Raw genomic sequence first — 18,356 nt, 5'->3', positions numbered from 1 at the left:
TTTTTCTTGGAGTGAAGGGATCTCTAGAGACATGTCTGAAATGATTGGCAAGTCCTTTGATTGCTCCAAAATGTGCAGGAATTGATAATGTGCCAAACAAGATCAGACAGTACTGCATGAACACTTCAAATTGTCAAACAACCTCGTAAAAATTCACCTCTTCAAAAAAATAGTTTCCTGTTTCATTCTCTCTTCATAATCTTCAGAAGAAAATATATATTACGATAGGCATTATTGAAGAATGAAAGAGGGTATATGAAGCTCTTGTTCGTTAATATGATAATTTTATCTTTAAAATTATCTTTAAAATTATAAAAAGAAAAAATATATATCTTGATTTCTTATGTTACAAAAAAACAATCTTACCATTTTACCTTCTCACATATTTATAAATATTTAAAAAATATATGTTTATAAATATAATAATGAAATCCTTGGATTTTAATATAAAAGTAAATTATGCTTCAAATGCATATTTCTTCCAAATGTATTTTATATTATTTATATTTATTTTATTCAAACTAATCAGAATTAATTATGCTTAGTAAATAATTAATTTAATTATGTACGAGGAATGTTAATGGAATATTCCAGTTCAAAAGAGTAAATAATTAATGTAATTCTGTATGGGTACACAGTGCATGAACTTGTTCATAAGATCCCTATGATAAAGATCTCTTATAAGTATGTTTTCATGATTTGATTAAGTATGTTATCAACTTCTATACATACATTTCAGAGTCATTAGCAAACCATTTTGGACATATCTTCGAAGATCGCTTCACTCCACATAATAAGAGTTATGCTTTGATCTCGAAGGTACAAATTCATCCTGAGGGCTTGCATCGAAGCAGAGAAGGCAGCCGAGAAGGTAGGTGGACTCCCAAGGGCTAGTTCACAATGGCTAACTCATGGTCATCCTAAGGTGCGACTTATCAGTTCGGGAAAGTTTGAAATCATTCCGAGATACGACTTGACCTTTCAAAGATGCTTAATGTCACTCCAAGATGCTTCTTGGTCACGTTTGGGTCTTGTACAAGTGATCGACATCGAGAGGATGTCTCGATCCGATCTATTCGACGTTCAAATAAGTAATTTAAGAGAGTCTAATAGGGCTCAAAAGAGTTGAGGTAGAGTCTGCCTATCTCTGTTTAGCATGGGGGCTCGGGTTTTATATATGAGCGATCGATAGCATGAAGACAATGATAAGTTAAGGTATCTTTTATTCTGCTATAGGGTCATTGATGATAATAACTGACGAGTGCATCCTCCGAAGGATGACATATCTATGATGATATGATTTGTTAAGGCTCTTAATTTGTTTATGATAAACAAGAGATGACACAAAATATATATTAGGATGGACATATTAAAGAAATAAAAAGACATATTTAATATATGAGGCTCTCACGGCTCATCAAAGGAGAATCAATATATCTAGTTTTATTTTTAAATATTTAAAAATATTATTTTCTTAATTCGAATTTTTATTTTTTTAGGTTATAAAAAAATAATCTTATTGTTGTATCAAGGTCAACCTTAACATATTTATAAAGATTAAAAAATACATTATAAATATAATAATAAAATCCTCGGATTTTAAGATAAAAGTAAATTATGCTTCAAATGCATATTTCTTCCAAATGCATTTATTATATTATTTATCTTTATTTTATTCAAACTTATCATAATCAATTATGCTTAATAAATAATTAATTTAATTCATTATGAGGAATGCTAATGGAATATTCTCTTTCAAAGGAGTAAATATGATATTTTAATAGTGTTTGAGGGTATACATGTAAAAGTACTCAACAATACAGCCGTAGAAAGTACTCTCCCTCCTTCGGTGCTTCGGAACTGATCTCGGGGAAGAGCGATCGATGGCGACGGGAAGCGTCCAAAAGAAATGGCCGTCACCGAAGCGGAGTAGAAAGTGCTCCTCAACTCCCGTTTCACGGGCATCCCCTTCCCTCCCTCCCTCCTTTCCCTCATCCTCCTCTCCTCCACAAGTTCCAACGTTCCCCTCCCCCCATCCCTTACCTGTTCTCCCTCTTTTAATATCTTTTCCGAGGAAGAAGAGGAGGAGGTCCACGGAATGATGGAGTCCGGGTCCGCCGCCGCCGGCGGGGATGGTCACATCAAGGGCGTCCAGACGCACGGCGGGCGATACGTGAGGTACAATGTGTACGGGAACCTCTTCGAGGTCACCGCCAAGTACGTCCCCCCGCTTCGCCGCATCGGCCGCGGCGCTAGCGGCATCGTCTGGTGAGCCAGAAAGCTCCCGCTTTTATGGTTTTCGAGTTGTTTTTAGTTCCGGTTGATAAGCTTGTGATGAAGATGTTGTCGAGTTCCGGTTGGGTCTTCCTTCCCTTCGCGTTTGCTCTACGTTTGAGTTGGAGTTATACAAGAAAAAAGGAAGGTAAGGATTCCATCGGAGTGACTTTTTACGGAGAGATATTGAGTTCCGAGTTGGTATCATGGCTCAGATAGATCCAAAGAGATCTTGAAGCAGAATTGCTTGTAGAAGAGAGATGGACGCTTTGAAATTTTATCCTTCAAAGAAAATATTTGAAAGAAAAAGGATGATTAGCTATAAGGTGATTGTTTAAACGGTCTCCTCCGCATGAATCCTTGTCAGCACTGATATGGGATAACCTAAATTATGGGGGGTACGCCTTTTAGTATCCTAACCATTACTCCAATGGTGGTTGCATGTCATCTCTGTCATCCAGCTAGTAATTTAGCTTTGGTGCATTCAATTGATTTTTGTTTATAGTTGATTTTGGTTCTGATTCTTTTCATTTTTAATTACGCATAGGAAGTCGGGCTGATTATCTTTGTGCTTTTCCGAAGTTATTGCAGAAATGTTTAATGTTGTTTTCTTGCTAACTCAATAGCATATCAATATCTTTTCCTAAGATATTGAAAAGATGGGAAAAAAAAGATATTATGGATGCCTTTTCAAAGAAAAGGGTTTCTTCATTCACCATGATGATGTCTTTTGCATAACTACCTTCTTCGTTCAACTTTGAGAGTCAGGATGCAATCATGAAATAGTTTTTTTTTCTCTCTTCACTTTATTAGCACAGGATAATTTTATCTTCTTTGCTGCAAAGTTTGTTGGCTTAATTCTTCTAATCAATTTTTGGGAATATCAAGATTAATAAGGTGTTACTTCTCTACCTTTACTTTAGTGCTGCAGTGAATTCTCGGACCCATGAAGTGGTTGCAATAAAGAAGATCAGCAATGCATTTGATAATATAATTGATGCCAAAAGGACTTTAAGAGAAATAAAGCTTCTTTGTCACATGAATCATGAGAATGTAAGTTTGGTGTGAAACAGACATTACTCCTACTTCTATCAGCTTCTCTCAGGTTGTTTCTAGTTGTTGTTATCATTCAATTAATTTGCAAGTAAAACAGGTCTTCTGAAGATCTGATGTTGGATAACCCTGTCCTTCATAATCATTGTCCAATATTGAAATGCTTTACTTCCCCACCCAAGGGAAAGTCATTAGAAGCAGCCTTTGACTTGATGTTTCTTATGTGATCTTGATCTCTTAGGAATAATTTCTGGCCAGATGTTTCTTAAGCACTTAAACAGGTATCATTATCATTAACATAAATCTTGTGCTGATGAGTTTGGTTATGATGTTCGTTGTAGGTACTATAAAGCTCCACTATTTTTGTGTCATACTATCCTTTGTTCAAGTCCTAATGAATTGCCACCAATGAAGCCTTTGAATACAAAATTTGGTTTGGTTCGTTTATGAAACTTTAAGTCCCACAGGATGTTCCATTTTCCAAATCACAGTGACTAAAATATTAAAAATATGGGGATGTAGCATAGAGCCTTCGAGCTGTGATCTTGGTTTAGGAAATTCTCTTGTTTAAAAGAAACATCAAAGTAAAGGCATTAAAGCAAGGGGATACACCGATGTGCTCTGGCTGTCATGGTTTATCTGATCTGCTCTGAAAGAAATGCTTGTTTCTCCAACTGGAGAAGTAGATGAGGCATGTTCTTAAGTCGTTAATGTGGTGGAAGTGTAGTTTGGTAGGAACTCTAATATGAATCAGGAAGAAGACAATCATCTTCAATAATTGGAATCTGTTCAACGTAACAGGTTGAACTTTGAGCCATGTCATTGTAAAGCTTTGGAGTCTATCTATTTGAAGCTCTAGTGCAGATGGCATGTTAACCTTAAGCGTGCATCATTGTAAACTATGAAGTCTTTCTGCTTGAAGCTTATTACTACTCTGTTCTCAGTTGGAACTTAGCTACTTTTGATTACTCCTGATTGGTGGCTTTAGTTGGTAGTCAGAGGTACCATCAACTGTATGTTGAGTCTCAAAGTTCTTTTTGTATTTTGACTTTGGGCTATATGTAATATTCATGCTTTATCAATATAAATTCAGTTATTGAAATTTTGATTAATAACTAAAAAGGAAATTGTGTGGAATATTTATTTTTATTGATTTTCGTATATTTAATCTGGCAGCTTTCACAAAGGAAATATTCAAGAAAGGAACATTTGATCCCTAATGTTTTGTTTCAACAACTGTGCATATTTGGTATTATTATTTGCTACTTTAGTTTGGTTAATTACTCTTACACTTTGCAAATTTTGGATTTGATCTATGGTTTATTTTCATAGTTTGATAAGGTTTTAGTTAAGTTATTTTAATATGGAGTTAATTATTCCTTACGAGGTTCTTCATCTTTTCAGAACATATGTACTTAATTGTTTTGTGCCAACATATATATCTAATTGTTGAAGCTTTAAACATTCAGCCTTACCTTTGTAGTACTTGCACACTGTGATAACTATTCTCCAGTACAGGTTATTGCAATAAAGGACATCATACGCCCTCCAAACAGGGAAAATTTCAATGATGTCTATATTGTTTACGAGTTAATGGATACTGATCTTCATCACATAATACACTCCAACCAGCCATTGACAGACAACCATTGCCAGGTTTGATGCTAGCAATTTCTTTGGATTACAACCCACCTGGAAGATGAATGAAGTCCTTCATGAGTTTTATATAATATTATCAAACCTACATGAGTTTTATTGTGAAGCTCTAAAGATCATTTATGAATTTGAAGAATGACTTGTTTTCTTGTTGATATATCTTCGAGCGAGTATTTAAACGTAGATTTTTTAAAGATTATGTATTGTGTTCTTGAATGCCCTAACTTCTACATTTGGACACTTATGTGTAAATTTTCACTCTCCATTACTTGTGATCTCATTCTTTTGTGAATTTTCTCCATTTGCTCATTGAGCGCTTTACTTTCAAAAGTTTATATGTGATTATTGCAAAACTTTAAGATTTGTGCAAAGTACAGATCTCAAGAGCTTCTAAGTTAACTGGAGTGTCAAATGAAACCCACATAAAAGGAAAAAGAAATTGTTGTAGTCAAGGTTCGCAATACCGTACCGGTATTTCGACCTGGGCTCGGTACCGGTACGGTACGGTATACCGAGCGGTACACCTATGTGTACCGAGTACTGTAGCACTGCTACGTATTTCTAACTAAAATATCAGCCTTTCAAATTCAGTTATTCACATGGTCAATCTTTCTTGATTATTGACATATTAGTTCTTAGCAGATCTTGTTGCAAATTTAGGGTTCTAGGCTCCAGATGTTAGGGTCTGTTTTTTTTTCCCCTCCAAATGCTGATTGCCATATTGAATATAAGTTGTTAATATAGGCTTCAGTTATTTATCTTTTCAGTTGTTGCTGTTAAGGAGATTTTCTGCAATACCAAAGGCACCTTAGTTTTTTTTGTCTTGCTGCATGATAGTTTGGTGTATCACAAGGATTTGTTTACCTAATATCTTTGAATTCTGGCTTGCATGATATTCAATTATTCTTGGCAGTTCTTTCTGTATCAATTACTTCGAGGGCTGAAATATGTGCACTCAGCCAATGTCCTGCATCGTGATCTTAAGCCCAGTAATTTGCTGATAAACGCAAATTGTGACCTCAAGATTGGAGATTTTGGATTGGCAAGGACAACTTCTGAGACAGATTTCATGACTGAATATGTTGTCCCACGTTGGTATCGAGCACCGGAACTGCTCCTTAATTGTTCGGAGTACACTGCTGCTATTGACATCTGGTCAGTAGGATGCATATTTGGCGAAATTGTTACCAAGGAACCATTATTTCCTGGTAAAGACTATGTCCATCAGTTAAGGCTGATAACCGAGGTACAAGTTTAAGTGCATTCCATGATCAAATATATAGTATACTATGATTACTTGCATATGAAATTACCTGTTATAATTGTCTTGTTAATGTCAAACAACTTAAATCTTATTACACCTAATGCTTTACACTGTTAAAAATCATGATTCTTTTTGGTATTTATCTTTTATCCTTGCTATGTTTTAATCATTGTTAATGCCTTCTTAATGCACCATACAAAGTAGTCTATCTGATGTACAACAGTGTCTTGACTTCATATAAACTACTTTAATGATGATTAAGTGATCACTAAACATTACTTTGTGTGTTCTATGATTAGTTGTAACTCATTAGTCCTTTACTTCTGTGGTCTTGTTTCTTAGCAATTCTCCATGTACAACAGTGTCTGTTGTTTGCACATTTCATGTACTTAATATAACTTGTAGAATGCAAAATGTAGTGAGTGGTGACATTCCAATTTCTACCTCAACTTTCTGATAAAATGTTTGATCGTGTTGTTCATGATTGAGCTACATTTTGATTATTATCTATTTTCTGTGGCTAAAACTTATGTCATAGTCATAGAAGGGGCATTGTAACATTTAAGAATAAGGTCAAAAACCATTATTAGCAACCAAAAATACAACTCTCAGGTGCATATGCCTTCTTGTTCTGTTGAACCTGTGCACCTAACATGCCAATCATTTGCAACATATGTATGGTGAAATCTCTACCAATGCAGCATGCCAGTATATGGATTGTTACCAAGGTATGACAAACCTACCAGTCTTTTTGGACATCAATACAAGATCTCCCTTCTGATGTGAGGGAGTGCTCATGACACCCTTGACAAACATAATTAACTCGTACAGCACCAGCCTGTGCCATACTGTTACATACTGGTCCACTGTGGCACTGATATATGAAATAGCAATCCTTGGTCTGTCTTTTATGTAAAGAATATCCAATATCCATAATAGCTACCTGACTAGCAACTATGCTAATGCACATAAACGTATACTCATTCATTCAACCACAGTTGAAATTTTTGGTGATACTGGTGGTGCAATTGAATTTATTGCTGACACAACTGTATAATGTATCAAAACCGTTGTTTGTACTTCAATCACTTTAATTGTTTAAATATCTATACTCTTTGGCCTAACATAAATCAATGATTTGAGAAAATTCACTTTCTTTTGCAGTTAAAAGATTTCTTCTTGTAGCTAATAAACTGACATTTCATTTAATTCTTCACTGTGGGAAGCTAATAGGTTCACCTGATGACTCAAGCCTCGGATTTCTCCGAAGCGACAATGCCCGAAGATACATGAGACAACTTCCTCAATACCCAAAGCAACAATTTCATGCTAGGTTTCACACCATGTCTAACGAAGCCACTGATTTGCTAGAAAAAATGCTTGTTTTTGATCCAAACAAGCGAATTACTGGTATATCAATTCTTCTAATGTTTCTTGATACAGCTTTAGGCAGCTGCTGTCATCTTATTTTTTCAAGAAAACAATCATGTTTATTTTTTTGTGGCAGTTGATCAAGCTCTGCACCACCCATACTTGGCTTCTCTTCATGAAATTAATGATGAACCTGTTTGCTCGACTCCATTCAGTTTCGATTTTGAACATCCATCACATACTGAAGAAGATATCAAAGAACTCATTTGGAGAGAATCACTGAAATTCAACCCAGATTCAGTAGTGCACTAGGATATGTTCTCTATTTGCTGTTGGAATATGTGGTTGACATTAATCTCCAATTTGAAGCCTCCTAAAGCTGGTGAAGGTTAATTTGGTAGTCGTCGGAGCTCTTCAAATCTTCACCTGAAGTAGATTCATATTGATAACTCCTCAAAAACAGTGCTTTAAGTGACTACTCAGTAAGTGTGATCCTTGAGAAGTTTATACTGTTTGCATGGCAGAATATTTCATGTCTTATTTTCCTCTGTCAGCTTCATCTATTTCCCTTGAATCTAATTTGAAAACACTGATATGTAGCACATCTTTCATCTCTAACTGTCATAGCACTCTTCTTATAGCTCCATTGCTTGATCTCTAATTATTGACTGAACATAAGTACTAATGATTCAACTCAAGACATGATAAGAGAACATGCTTTTAACTAGTATTGATTGGCAGGATATCATTTCTTAGCTGCATTTATATTTCCATGAATCTAAATTATCTTCCTGTCATCTTTGTGTCCCATGTGAAATGCATGGATACATAAATGAGTCTCAATGCCATAAATTTCTTTGGCAGCCAAAGCCTACATAGGCCACATCCCAAGTTTGTTTTCCTTAGCTGAACTCCGCAAATGATCTCAAGAACTTGTACCAGTATTTCATCCTCCAATTCGTGTACCTTTTCTTGGTGTCAAATAATGTATACAAATTCAAGTAAATATTATTGCCTTGAGATCCAAATTCCTTTCCATGTTCATTGTTTTCTTCAATTCTCATATTTCTTTCTTCTTTGTTATAAGCATAATAAAAGTGTAAAGCATATACCCAAAATCTTATACATATAACATTAGAATATATAAATTTGGTCACTAAATCGTATTTTGCATATGCTTTTATTCTCCTCTTTCTTTACCATGCTAATAATTAGTGAGATATCTAAATATATATTTAAATGTAAAAAAGATACTCCCACACTCGGTATGTGAACACTAGACTCGCTATTTGTGTATATGAACTGTTCAATGCCTCTCTCCCCGAAGAACACCTGCACGCCTTCCCCGAAAGAAGAGGTCTCCACCACAGTGTTCATAAGCAGCCTTCTGCTCTCTGTGCGCCGCCCCCCCCCCCCCCCCCATGAGCCCCGCCATGAAGCCACTTCTCTACCTCTACCTCGCCATCTTCCTCTCCGCCCCGTATGCCTTCCCCGCCGCCGTCCAGCAGCAGACGTGCGGCAGCCCCGCCACCGTCGAGGACGCCTGCAAGGCCGTCGTCGACACCCAGCCGGCCGTCGGCTACGACTTCTGCGTCTCGTCCCTCGGCGCCGCGACGTCGCTGGTCAAGCCCACCGACCTGCACGAGCTGGCGGCCACCGCGGCGAAGCTGGCCATCTCCCACGCGACAGCCACCGAGTCCAAGATCGAGGAGCTGATGGACCTGGAGAACGACGCCACCGTGAAGTCCTGCTTCAACACCTGCCTGGACGTGTACACGGACGCGGCCGACCGCTTGAGGGACGCCCTCGACAACCTCTCCGCCCGGCTCTACCAGAAGGCGATGGCGCAGCTCGACAGCGCCATGGACGCGGCGGACAAGTGCGAGGAGGCGTTCAAGGAATCCAAGGGATCGTTTCCTTTGGCGTCCATGGACAAAGACTTCAGCAGGTTGGCGAGCATTGCCCATGGCATCATCGTCTCCATCGAGTGATCTTCTACTTGCAGTCATTCACGTGTTTGATCTGCCCCTCTTTTTCCTTTCTTTTTTCTGTTTATTTAAGGGTGTAAGAGAGTAAGAGTTCATGTTTTCTAGCAATATTGATGCAGTTCGTTTAGCAAGCTTCATTAAACTTTCGAGACTTCCTTTAATCTTGTGGAGTGTGATGTTCTAAAACCTACGTTAATTCATGAAAATAATCATTAAAGCCACAATAAAGTACATCGATCACAGCATCAATTTTTTTAGGCTTCTTAATAAATATGATCAAGAACAATGTATCAATTAGTGAAACAAAAGAACAATATGATCAATAATTGAAAGAAAATAAAGATACCACATCATGATAATGGATCATTGTTTCTTCCTTATAAAATTAGCGAAGACAAGTGTCCCTCGAAGATATATTATATTTATATTATATTTTATATATATATACAGATTTTTCGGTTATTTGGTTTGACCGGTTCATATTTGCGCGACTTGCCTCTGAGGACGAACAACACGGGCCCCATGGTGGGACCCGGTTGGGCAGCGGACGAGCGAGGGGCAACTTTTGAGTATGGTCTCCTCATCAGGTAATACTGACCGCTCGATCGAGATCGAAGCGCCGTTGATCGTTTCCGAACCTTGATACTCAGGAAGCTTTTTTGGCTCGTCTCGTGGCTTCCTTGGCCACCCTCTCTGCGTATAAATAAGCCCGTGATCCCGATTTCCCTCCTCCAAGGTTTGTTTCCTTGCAACCGAGAGAATAGAAGCGTGGAGGAGAAGGGAGAGGCGTCGGAATCGAAGCTGTCGGTCTCAGGTATCGGATCTCGTTCTCTTCTCACCTCCCCCTCCTGCCTCCCTCACCGGATCTGATGCGTTGATGCGATTCCCTCCTGCTTTCCCTCATGCTTCGATTCCGTCGCGGAGCATCAGATCATGTGGTTTAATATGCTTTGATCTGGCGAATTTGGTGTACGGATCTGTGGGTTTCTACGATTTCTTTTCTTGGTACGCGTTCTTGCGTTCAGTTGAAGCATAGATCTTCTCCGGTTCTTGTTTATTCTCTGGTGGGATTTAGGTGTTAGATGGAACCAGGGGTTTTGCTTCGTTTCTTGAGGTAGATGGTGGAATTAGTGTTGTCGAATGAATGACCGTTCTTTCTGGTTTTTGGATCTGCCTCTCTGTGCGTTGCAGTTTACTTCTGTTCTGTTTGTGTTGTGTGGAGTAACGGATATACGTGGATTAGACCCGTTATAGAGATGCATTTGACTTGACATGGCATAACTCGTATTCTGCTAAGATCAATAAAACTGCTCATTCATTTGAAGCTGATGACTTCCTTTGATTGCAATTTGCTACCTCTCTTTGTATTGATTAGTAGAGTTTCGTGGTCCTGAAGTTTCCAACGTGATCTCATTTTGGAAAAACCTTTCCAATATACTGCTGTGTTTATGTATCTTGGTTGGCATGCACTTGATATATGCTGAAACAATTTGAACGACTGCCCTTGCAGACGTCACAACTTGAAAGTTAAATTGCGTTCATGGGCACCATGGTAGATTCAACCAAGGTATACTCCTTTCTGGTCTCGATGCATAATTGTATGGAGTTATTTTATTTGAAAGAGATTATCTTGCTGGTCATCGAAGCTCTACTTATTTATTCCACTGGGACTTCTCTAGTGTTCCTCTGTTGGCATTATCAGTACCCTTTGAAATAGACCTTCTGTTAGCATTTTTCCCTTATATTCATAATGCTCTTCTTGAAGATGGTATATAAAGTTTGAATAATCACTTTATCTATGTTTTCTCTTTGGAATTTCTTTCCTTATTTTTTTCCGTAGAAGTTCACTTTCTTTAAGGTGATATCAAGGACAATACTTAGCTGTTTGAATGCAGGATGTTAATGGGAGCTTCCCAGGTGACAACAAGATCATTGTTGTTTTTGTGTTAGGTAAGACTTTCTTGCTTGAAAAAAAATGATTTGAATTCTTTGACCAATTTTAAATTTTCCAAGAAATTCGTCGCTTAGTCCAATTATTGTCTTTGTAATTGTCCATAATTCTGGCAAGTTTCTAATGCTGTCATCATCAGGCAATGAAAATTATGAGCATTTTGTTTAGTAAAACTTTGTTATTGAACTTACAATCCATCATTCCTTCTGAATGGTACTACTGCTTGTATCCTAGTTCCCATTTTTACAGAAATTCAAATGGCAATCTAATGCTAAATAACAAGAGACATATTCATGTGTTAGGAATACTTGACACTAATCCAGTTTTCTACTTTCACATTCCTTTTTGTTCTTTTGTGAAAAGATGGCATGCAGTTCTGTATGTGCCAGTGTGATTTATGCAATAAATTTTTTACTAGTTGACAAGTGATTTTCACAGATGTAGTAAATGACCAAATTTCATATTGTATTACTTTCTTGCCTCTGCTTTTGTTGGTTGGTTGATGTCTCTCTCGTTTCTCTTGTTGTTTCATTTTCTCTCTTTTTTTTGTGACAGGTGGGCCTGGCAGTGGAAAAGGCACACAGTGCACAAGAATTGTTGAAAACTTTGGTTTTACCCATCTTAGTGCTGGTGATCTTCTGCGTGCAGAAATTAAGTCCAGTTCAGAAAATGGGTATTGAACAATGTCTTTCTTTGGTTTTAGTATCTAATATTTATTTGCAAGCTTATAGCTCCTATAATTCTGTTATCAGGCTTCAACTTTGACGAGGGTAGAATTAGGTGGGACAGATTGTCCTGACTTCATACTTTAGGATCTTACCACTCTGCTACATTAGCAGTCTAGAGTGCCATGAAATTGACTGGGAAGTCACTTGAAATGATTGAACTTTAAGTTGCCCGAAGTTAATAAAGGTGGATATGCAGTTGAAAGCTGTGGGAAATGTAAATGACACATTTTCTATAATTGTTTGAAGAACTTCGAAAAGGTGAGAGGAGAAATAAGGGAAGAATAGAAGAAGAAACCGAGGAGAGTTGACAAGAGAAGGAATCATGAAGTATGTAGTGACAAGGAATCAATTAGTTATGGAGACCACCATATTGCTGGGTTGAAGAACCATTTTGCAGACCTGTTATGAGGTGGCTAGTGACTCTCTCTCAATGGCATTTGAACCAAACTCTGACCTGAGTTAAGGAAAAATTCAGGCAAAGGAAAGAAGACTACCAAGAGTGTGTTTCAGGAAGAGAAGTTAGCCACAGAGGGAGAAGGGAAGGCAACCAAAGGAGAAATTGAGTGAGAGAGAAAATACTCAGAAATAGTTTGGCTTAGGTTGAAGGCATTGGCAGTATCGTGACATAAATAGTTTGAACCTCCAGGTCAGATGTCTTAGTTTGGCCTTCCAATGGTCATCCTCTGTTCCTCCGTTAAACTGAACAAGCCTCTACAGAGCATGGATTTGCTTGGTAGTCCATTACTTATCCTCTCTTTTAAAACTTGATTTCTTTACAACTGGTTGGTATGCTCCATATGGATATGTAAATTAAGCTGAAGTTCTATGGCATCTTATGCAGTTGGAAATTCTCATTTTTTTTTTCTTTTAATGCTTTTTGTCCAGCACCATGATCTCTAACATGATAAAGGAAGGCAAAATTGTCCCCTCTGAGGTTACAATTAACCTTTTACAGAAGGCTATGCTTGAAAGCGGAAATGACAAATTTCTTATTGATGGCTTTCCTCGAAATGAAGAGAATCGTGCTGCTTTTGAGAATGTTGTAAGTTAGCAATATGCTGGTAGCTTCATGATTAGCTATAGCTCAATATTGGTTTACATCCACAGTAAAATTGTTTGTTATTACAGACAAAAATTGAGCCAGAATTTGTCCTATTTTTTGATTGCCCTGAGGAAGAGATGGAACAGAGACTTTTAAGTCGAAACCAGGTTCTGTCATTTGTTTTTTGAATTTGATTTTCGCACCCACTTAATTTGTGAACCACTAATATTTCTGTATGGTCCAGGGAAGAGATGATGACAACATTGAAACCATAAGGAAGCGTTTTAGAGTTTTTGTGGAATCCAGTTTACCTGTAGTTGAGTATTATGACATGAAGGGCAAGGTTCGAAAGGTATCTACCAGCAGTCCTTCCAAAAATTTGTCAATGCTAGATTTTACCATGTTTTCTTCTTCATTCTACAATAAAAGTTCAGAGTTGTTTGATTTTTGACTCAAAGTACCAACTTCTCTGATATTAGTGTAGTGGCACTGTAAGTAATTTTTACTTTTTGAGTTAGTTGATTATTGCTCTTGTCTGAGTATTCTCAGTTTCCTACAGGGTTTAGATAAGAAATCCAGTGCTAGGGTGGTACTATCTTATGATCTTGTAATTTTCTTCTAGGCTTGTTCTAACCTAGTCCACCTATTTGCAGAAGATAAGAAATTCTGTGCCTTCATGCTGTGCCCCCCTTCTTTTTTGCCATACCGGGTGGACAGTAAACCGATACCCGGACCGCTCGCTACCAGGCGATATATATATATATATACATATATATATATATATATATATATAGGTGATGTCGCCGAGGTGGTGTCGCCTCATTTTTCTACGACATCGCCCCGCCTAGGGAGAAGAGAGGCGACGTCGCACATTTTTTTTTAACTTATATGTATGTATATATATATAGCGAACGATATACCGCTCGGTATACAGTACCGTACCGTACCGAAAGAATGTCAAAACTTTGGTACGGTACGATATTCCAATCCTTGCTACTAACTATACTTTTAGATAACATCTGATATTGATAATTATGAATTAAATTTTTTTACTTTCCCATAAACCAAAGTGGATGTGCAGTAAGGCTTCATGAGAAAATTGAGAAATTACTAATTGTCTGGATACATTACAGGTTGATGCTCTGAAGCCTATTGATGAGGTTTTTGAATCTGTGAAGTCTATTTTTGCCCCGTTCCATACCAAGGTAAGATCTTCATTTATATGATGGATGTTTTCAAGATGCATCTAGATGTACAAGCACAATATTTTATTAGCAAATTGCTTCAGCAAAATATAAGTTGAATGGTGTGCACACTACACAATTTTATTATTTTATAGCCAATTCATTTGCATGTGATGAGAAGTTGATGAACACTTCTGAAACCTGGGGTATGTCTGTAGCTGCATAAGCCAGCTTATGTGCCCGTTTATGAAGTCAGACACACATTAATGCTTTGTTTTTTGTTGGCATGCATTTGCAGGTTGAATAGAGCAGCTTATGATGATAATAAACTACATTATATACAAGGTAACATTATTCTAGGATGCTAATATTTTGGATAACATTGTTGATAAAATTTATAACCAACTTCATTAAAAATATCAATCATGCTTTGGTGTATAGACCATTTTAGTTCCTTGTACACAATTATTTGACATTTTTATACACTGTCAGTAATTTCTTTTACCAAGAAGTCTTTATCAGGGTAAGGCACAAACTTTTAGATTGGATTTTCTGCTTTCTAATAAAGTAACAATCATTGTCCTTCGTCACATATTGGTTAAAGGATAAGGTACAATGGTAGTTGAAAAACAATGTATCTTGCCAGTCATACCATCCTGTGCAGGAATGGTAGTTGAAAATCACTATCCTCAGTTACATACTGTGCAGGAACACCACTGTTCAGCACTGGTCTGAGGCTGGTTGGTCTGGATCATGCTGCATAGTAGGTGTTATTTTCTATCTACTTTTTTTCCTCTCATTTTGGTACCCTTGCTTTCTCTTGTTTCTGACTTCTAGTTAATAGTTTGATTCTTTGCTTTCTAAGAAAGTAACAATCACTATCTTTAGTCACATCCTAGTTAATGGATAAGGTATAATGGTAGTTGAAGAACAAGTCTTGCCACTCATACCATTCTGTGCAGGAATGGTAGTCAAAAAATCACTATCCTTAGTCACAAACTAAGCAGGAACACTGCTCTTCTGTACTGTGTTGCTGATATGTACTGGTTTGAGGCTAGTTGGTCTGGATCATGCTGCATAGTAGGTGTTATTTTCTATCTACGTTCTTTCCTCTCAAGTTGGTCCCTTCTTTACCTTCTCTTGTTTCTGATTTCTAGTTAATAGTTTGATTTTTCTCTTTCTAATAAAGTAACAACTATCCTTAGTCACATTCTAGTTAAAGGATAAGGTACAATGGTGGTTGAAGAACAATGGGTCTTGCCAGTCAATACCATTCCGTGCAGGAATTGTAGTTGAAAAATCACTTTCCTAGTCACAAATTGTGCAGGAACACTGCTGTTCTTACTGTGTTGCTGATATGCACTGGTTTGAGGCTGGTTGGCATGGATCATGCTGCATAGTAGGTGTTATTTTATATCTACTTTCTCTCCTCTCACTTTGGTGCCCTTCTTTGCCTCTTCTTGTTTCTGATTTCTAGTTAATTGTTTGTTTCTTGCTTTCTAATAAAGTAACAATCACTATCCTTAGTCACATCCTAGTTAAAGGATATCATAAGTAGTTAAAAAACAACGGCTCTTGCCGGATACCATTTGACAGAAAGATGGATTCAGACTATTGTTTTCTAATCGTTGCCGTCTCTGTTCAAAATGTTGCTAGTGTGAATGTAGATATTGACTACAACTGTTGTCTGGATTAGTCAATTGCTGTATCGTTCTCTTAACCAGGCATTCCTCGTTGAGGGACAGGGTGAAATCAATGTTATCACATGATGGAATCTAATGAAATTTTCAAACATCTTCATCTTGCTTGGGGAGGAACAAGTCCAATGGCATGTTTAAGGAATGGAGTCCCTGCATACAAACTGAAAGGATACATGTTGTATTGACATGAATATTGAATTATTAATGACCATTTTGGGTTGATGGTCCCCTAGTTGATCATGTAAATTCCTCTAAAACAAAATAATGTTATTCTCCACCGGCTCTAAATGCTTCTATAGTGAAAACATTCGATGATACAATAATGTGTTTTATTTACCATTTAGCATCTCAAAGGTAATGGGATTGGACCGTCATGTTTCCAACATGTCAAGATCATCAGCAAATGCTGTGTGTATCGGTATATGAGATTTACAATACTTTAGGGTCATCTGTTTGTTGATACCTCCAGAAAGTTACAAGTGTTTGGTTTAGTAATTGCAGATTATAAGTCATGATATAGATCCTTATCCAAAGTGGTTGATAAATTGTCTAGCAATGCTAAACAGCAGATGTAGAAGAAAAATATTTTGTTTTCACATGCTCTTAGGCTACTAAACATTATCAAGCTTAGTTTTAGTTTCAATATTTTCTTACTGATAAGCATTCACCTGTTCCAACACAGTTGATCACGGAGTATTTCACACATTTGGCAGCTCAAAGTTTATTCGGGTTATCCAAGTTGCTTCTATGTTTAGGTTCACTATATTGGCTATTTTGGGCATGCTATGATCTCTAGTTCTCTACCATCTTCCTAGCACTAGACAATCTCATATTATAAAAATAACCTTGCTCTATCTAAAGATGAGAATGTTTTATTATCTCAGTATTCACGCATTCGGCAGCAATAATATTATTGTCAAATAATTCTGTTCTTGACAGGCATATATTTATTGTACATGTCACTTCCATTCAGATTCTAATTATCAGTTTCTTTTTGCAGGTATTGTTGTGCGGCAGAGTCCAGATTTTTTCGTAGCATGATCAGCTTAATTAGGCATGTATACCGGTCATTAAGACTAACTACCCCTCACGTGTTGTTTCTGTTTAACAAGACATGCTCGGAGAATTGAAAAGAGATTATGTCCTATCACTAGAGTTACTTCATCCTCATTGCAGAATGCAGCTGCACTGCACTACTGCATTCCTTGTAATAAATACTGAACACGCAATTCATTGCTTAGCAGTTTGATTGGCTTTTCTAAATGCAATCACTAACTATGCTTTCATTCACAAAGCATTCTTGCCGAGTTGTGACAAGGGAAAAGTCCAGCTGATAGAGTCAGTAAATTTTGTAAGACTAGGAATGGTTTTTCAATTCTTGTACTTGATGTAGATAATTATTCATTTACTCATTTACGGTTGTGCAGTTGGATGATTAGTTTCTAAGGAGTGGTGCATCGAGTGATGTTGGAAGTGGCACAAGATAAGAGGAAGATCAAAATGATATGGGGAAGAAACTGTACACAAATGATCTGCCATTTCAGAGAGCAGCTCAGGGGAAACTTTACATTTGCTAGGGTCAAGATTACCAACAGCAGAATGTCAATTCTCTCCCAAAGGTGATTTAAAACTGATATGGGGTTTAATATTGATAAAGGGTTTTGACACGTGGATGTACAAACATTGACGTCGTGCTCTACCGATCATTTCGACACAACGGTTAGACTAACCACCCGGGTAGCAGCTCCTAGGTGTTATACTAGCTGACACTTCACAATACTCTGTGAAGCTAGAAAAACTCAAAATTATAATGATTAGTTGGACAACTACACACAACTTACGTTTGAAATAAAATATAAATAAAATAACATGATTACATTTGATAACCTATTACAAATATAAATAAAATCGAAAGATACACAAACATTACATTGAATAACCCAATTTATAACTTTGTTACATTTGATATAATAATTGATGATTTTACAATAATCACCCATCAAATTAATCCCCCACTTCTCTCGATAAAAAGGACAGCAGGTGCATCCCTTAAAAATAACACGAATTTACAGTAACAAATATATTGTTGCATGATTTTTTTATCGAGTCCATGCTTTGACTTGATGAAATGCACCAAAATTATAA

The 18,356-nt window shown here is 37.1% G+C and overlaps 3 protein-coding genes across 7 annotated transcripts; all 3 read left to right on the top strand.

Moving 5' to 3' along the window:
• The first annotated feature begins 1,839 nt into the window (after positions 1 to 1,839).
• LOC103981208 (mitogen-activated protein kinase 2-like) lies at positions 1,840 to 8,220 on the top strand. Its single transcript, XM_009397850.3, has 6 exons — positions 1,840 to 2,268; positions 3,198 to 3,327; positions 4,846 to 4,983; positions 5,897 to 6,229; positions 7,474 to 7,657; positions 7,755 to 8,220. The coding sequence occupies exons 1-6, from the start codon at positions 2,099 to 2,101 to the stop codon at positions 7,928 to 7,930; spliced, it is 1,131 nt and encodes a 376-aa protein (XP_009396125.2). The 5' UTR covers positions 1,840 to 2,098; the 3' UTR covers positions 7,931 to 8,220.
• Positions 8,221 to 9,015: 795 nt separating this feature from the next.
• On the top strand, positions 9,016 to 9,738 carry LOC135635228 (putative invertase inhibitor). The gene has a single exon (XM_065146175.1). The coding sequence runs from the start codon at positions 9,040 to 9,042 to the stop codon at positions 9,607 to 9,609; it is 570 nt and encodes a 189-aa protein (XP_065002247.1). The 5' UTR covers positions 9,016 to 9,039; the 3' UTR covers positions 9,610 to 9,738.
• Positions 9,739 to 10,296: 558 nt separating this feature from the next.
• Positions 10,297 to 17,474, top strand: LOC135583205 (UMP-CMP kinase 3-like). 5 transcript variants are annotated; one of them, XM_065146579.1, is made up of 10 exons: positions 10,297 to 10,420; positions 11,117 to 11,173; positions 11,502 to 11,556; positions 12,113 to 12,230; positions 13,171 to 13,327; positions 13,414 to 13,494; positions 13,572 to 13,679; positions 14,461 to 14,532; positions 14,810 to 14,856; positions 16,236 to 17,191. In XM_065146579.1, the coding sequence occupies exons 2-9, from the start codon at positions 11,147 to 11,149 to the stop codon at positions 14,816 to 14,818; spliced, it is 627 nt and encodes a 208-aa protein (XP_065002651.1). In that variant the 5' UTR covers positions 10,297 to 10,420; positions 11,117 to 11,146; the 3' UTR covers positions 14,819 to 14,856; positions 16,236 to 17,191. The 5 variants fall into 5 exon arrangements, with proteins under 5 accessions (XP_065002651.1, XP_065002650.1, XP_065002654.1 ...); XM_065146578.1 differs by lacking the exon at positions 16,236 to 17,191 and adding an exon at positions 17,212 to 17,474 and having other exon boundaries at positions 10,298 to 10,420; XM_065146580.1 differs by lacking the exons at positions 10,297 to 10,420; positions 16,236 to 17,191 and adding exons at positions 10,573 to 10,611; positions 17,212 to 17,474.
• Positions 17,475 to 18,356: the final 882 nt, after the last annotated feature.

The sequence above is a fragment of the Musa acuminata genome, chromosome BXJ3-4 (genome assembly GCF_036884655.1).
Source record: "Musa acuminata AAA Group cultivar baxijiao chromosome BXJ3-4, Cavendish_Baxijiao_AAA, whole genome shotgun sequence".
Taxonomy (NCBI): Eukaryota; Viridiplantae; Streptophyta; class Magnoliopsida; order Zingiberales; family Musaceae; genus Musa; species Musa acuminata.
This window is presented reverse-complemented; position numbering and strand designations above follow the sequence as displayed.

Excerpts from the sequence above, each read along its gene's own strand:
- LOC135583205 (XM_065146578.1), top strand. The coding sequence starts at position 11,147 with ATGGGCACCATGGTAGATTCAACCAAG. Across the intron at positions 13,495-13,571 it reads GACTTTTAAGTCGAAACCAG|GGAAGAGATGATGACAACAT; the intron begins GTTCTGTCATTT and ends TGTATGGTCCAG. Across the intron at positions 13,680-14,460 it reads TGAAGGGCAAGGTTCGAAAG|GTTGATGCTCTGAAGCCTAT; the intron begins GTATCTACCAGC and ends GATACATTACAG.
- LOC103981208 (XM_009397850.3), top strand. The coding sequence starts at position 2,099 with ATGATGGAGTCCGGGTCCGCCGCCGCCGGCGGGGATGGTCACATCAAG. Across the intron at positions 4,984-5,896 it reads TGACAGACAACCATTGCCAG|TTCTTTCTGTATCAATTACT; the intron begins GTTTGATGCTAG and ends TATTCTTGGCAG. Across the intron at positions 6,230-7,473 it reads AGTTAAGGCTGATAACCGAG|CTAATAGGTTCACCTGATGA; the intron begins GTACAAGTTTAA and ends CACTGTGGGAAG.
- LOC135635228 (XM_065146175.1), top strand. The coding sequence starts at position 9,040 with ATGAGCCCCGCCATGAAGCCACTTCTCTACCTCTACCTCGCCATCTTC.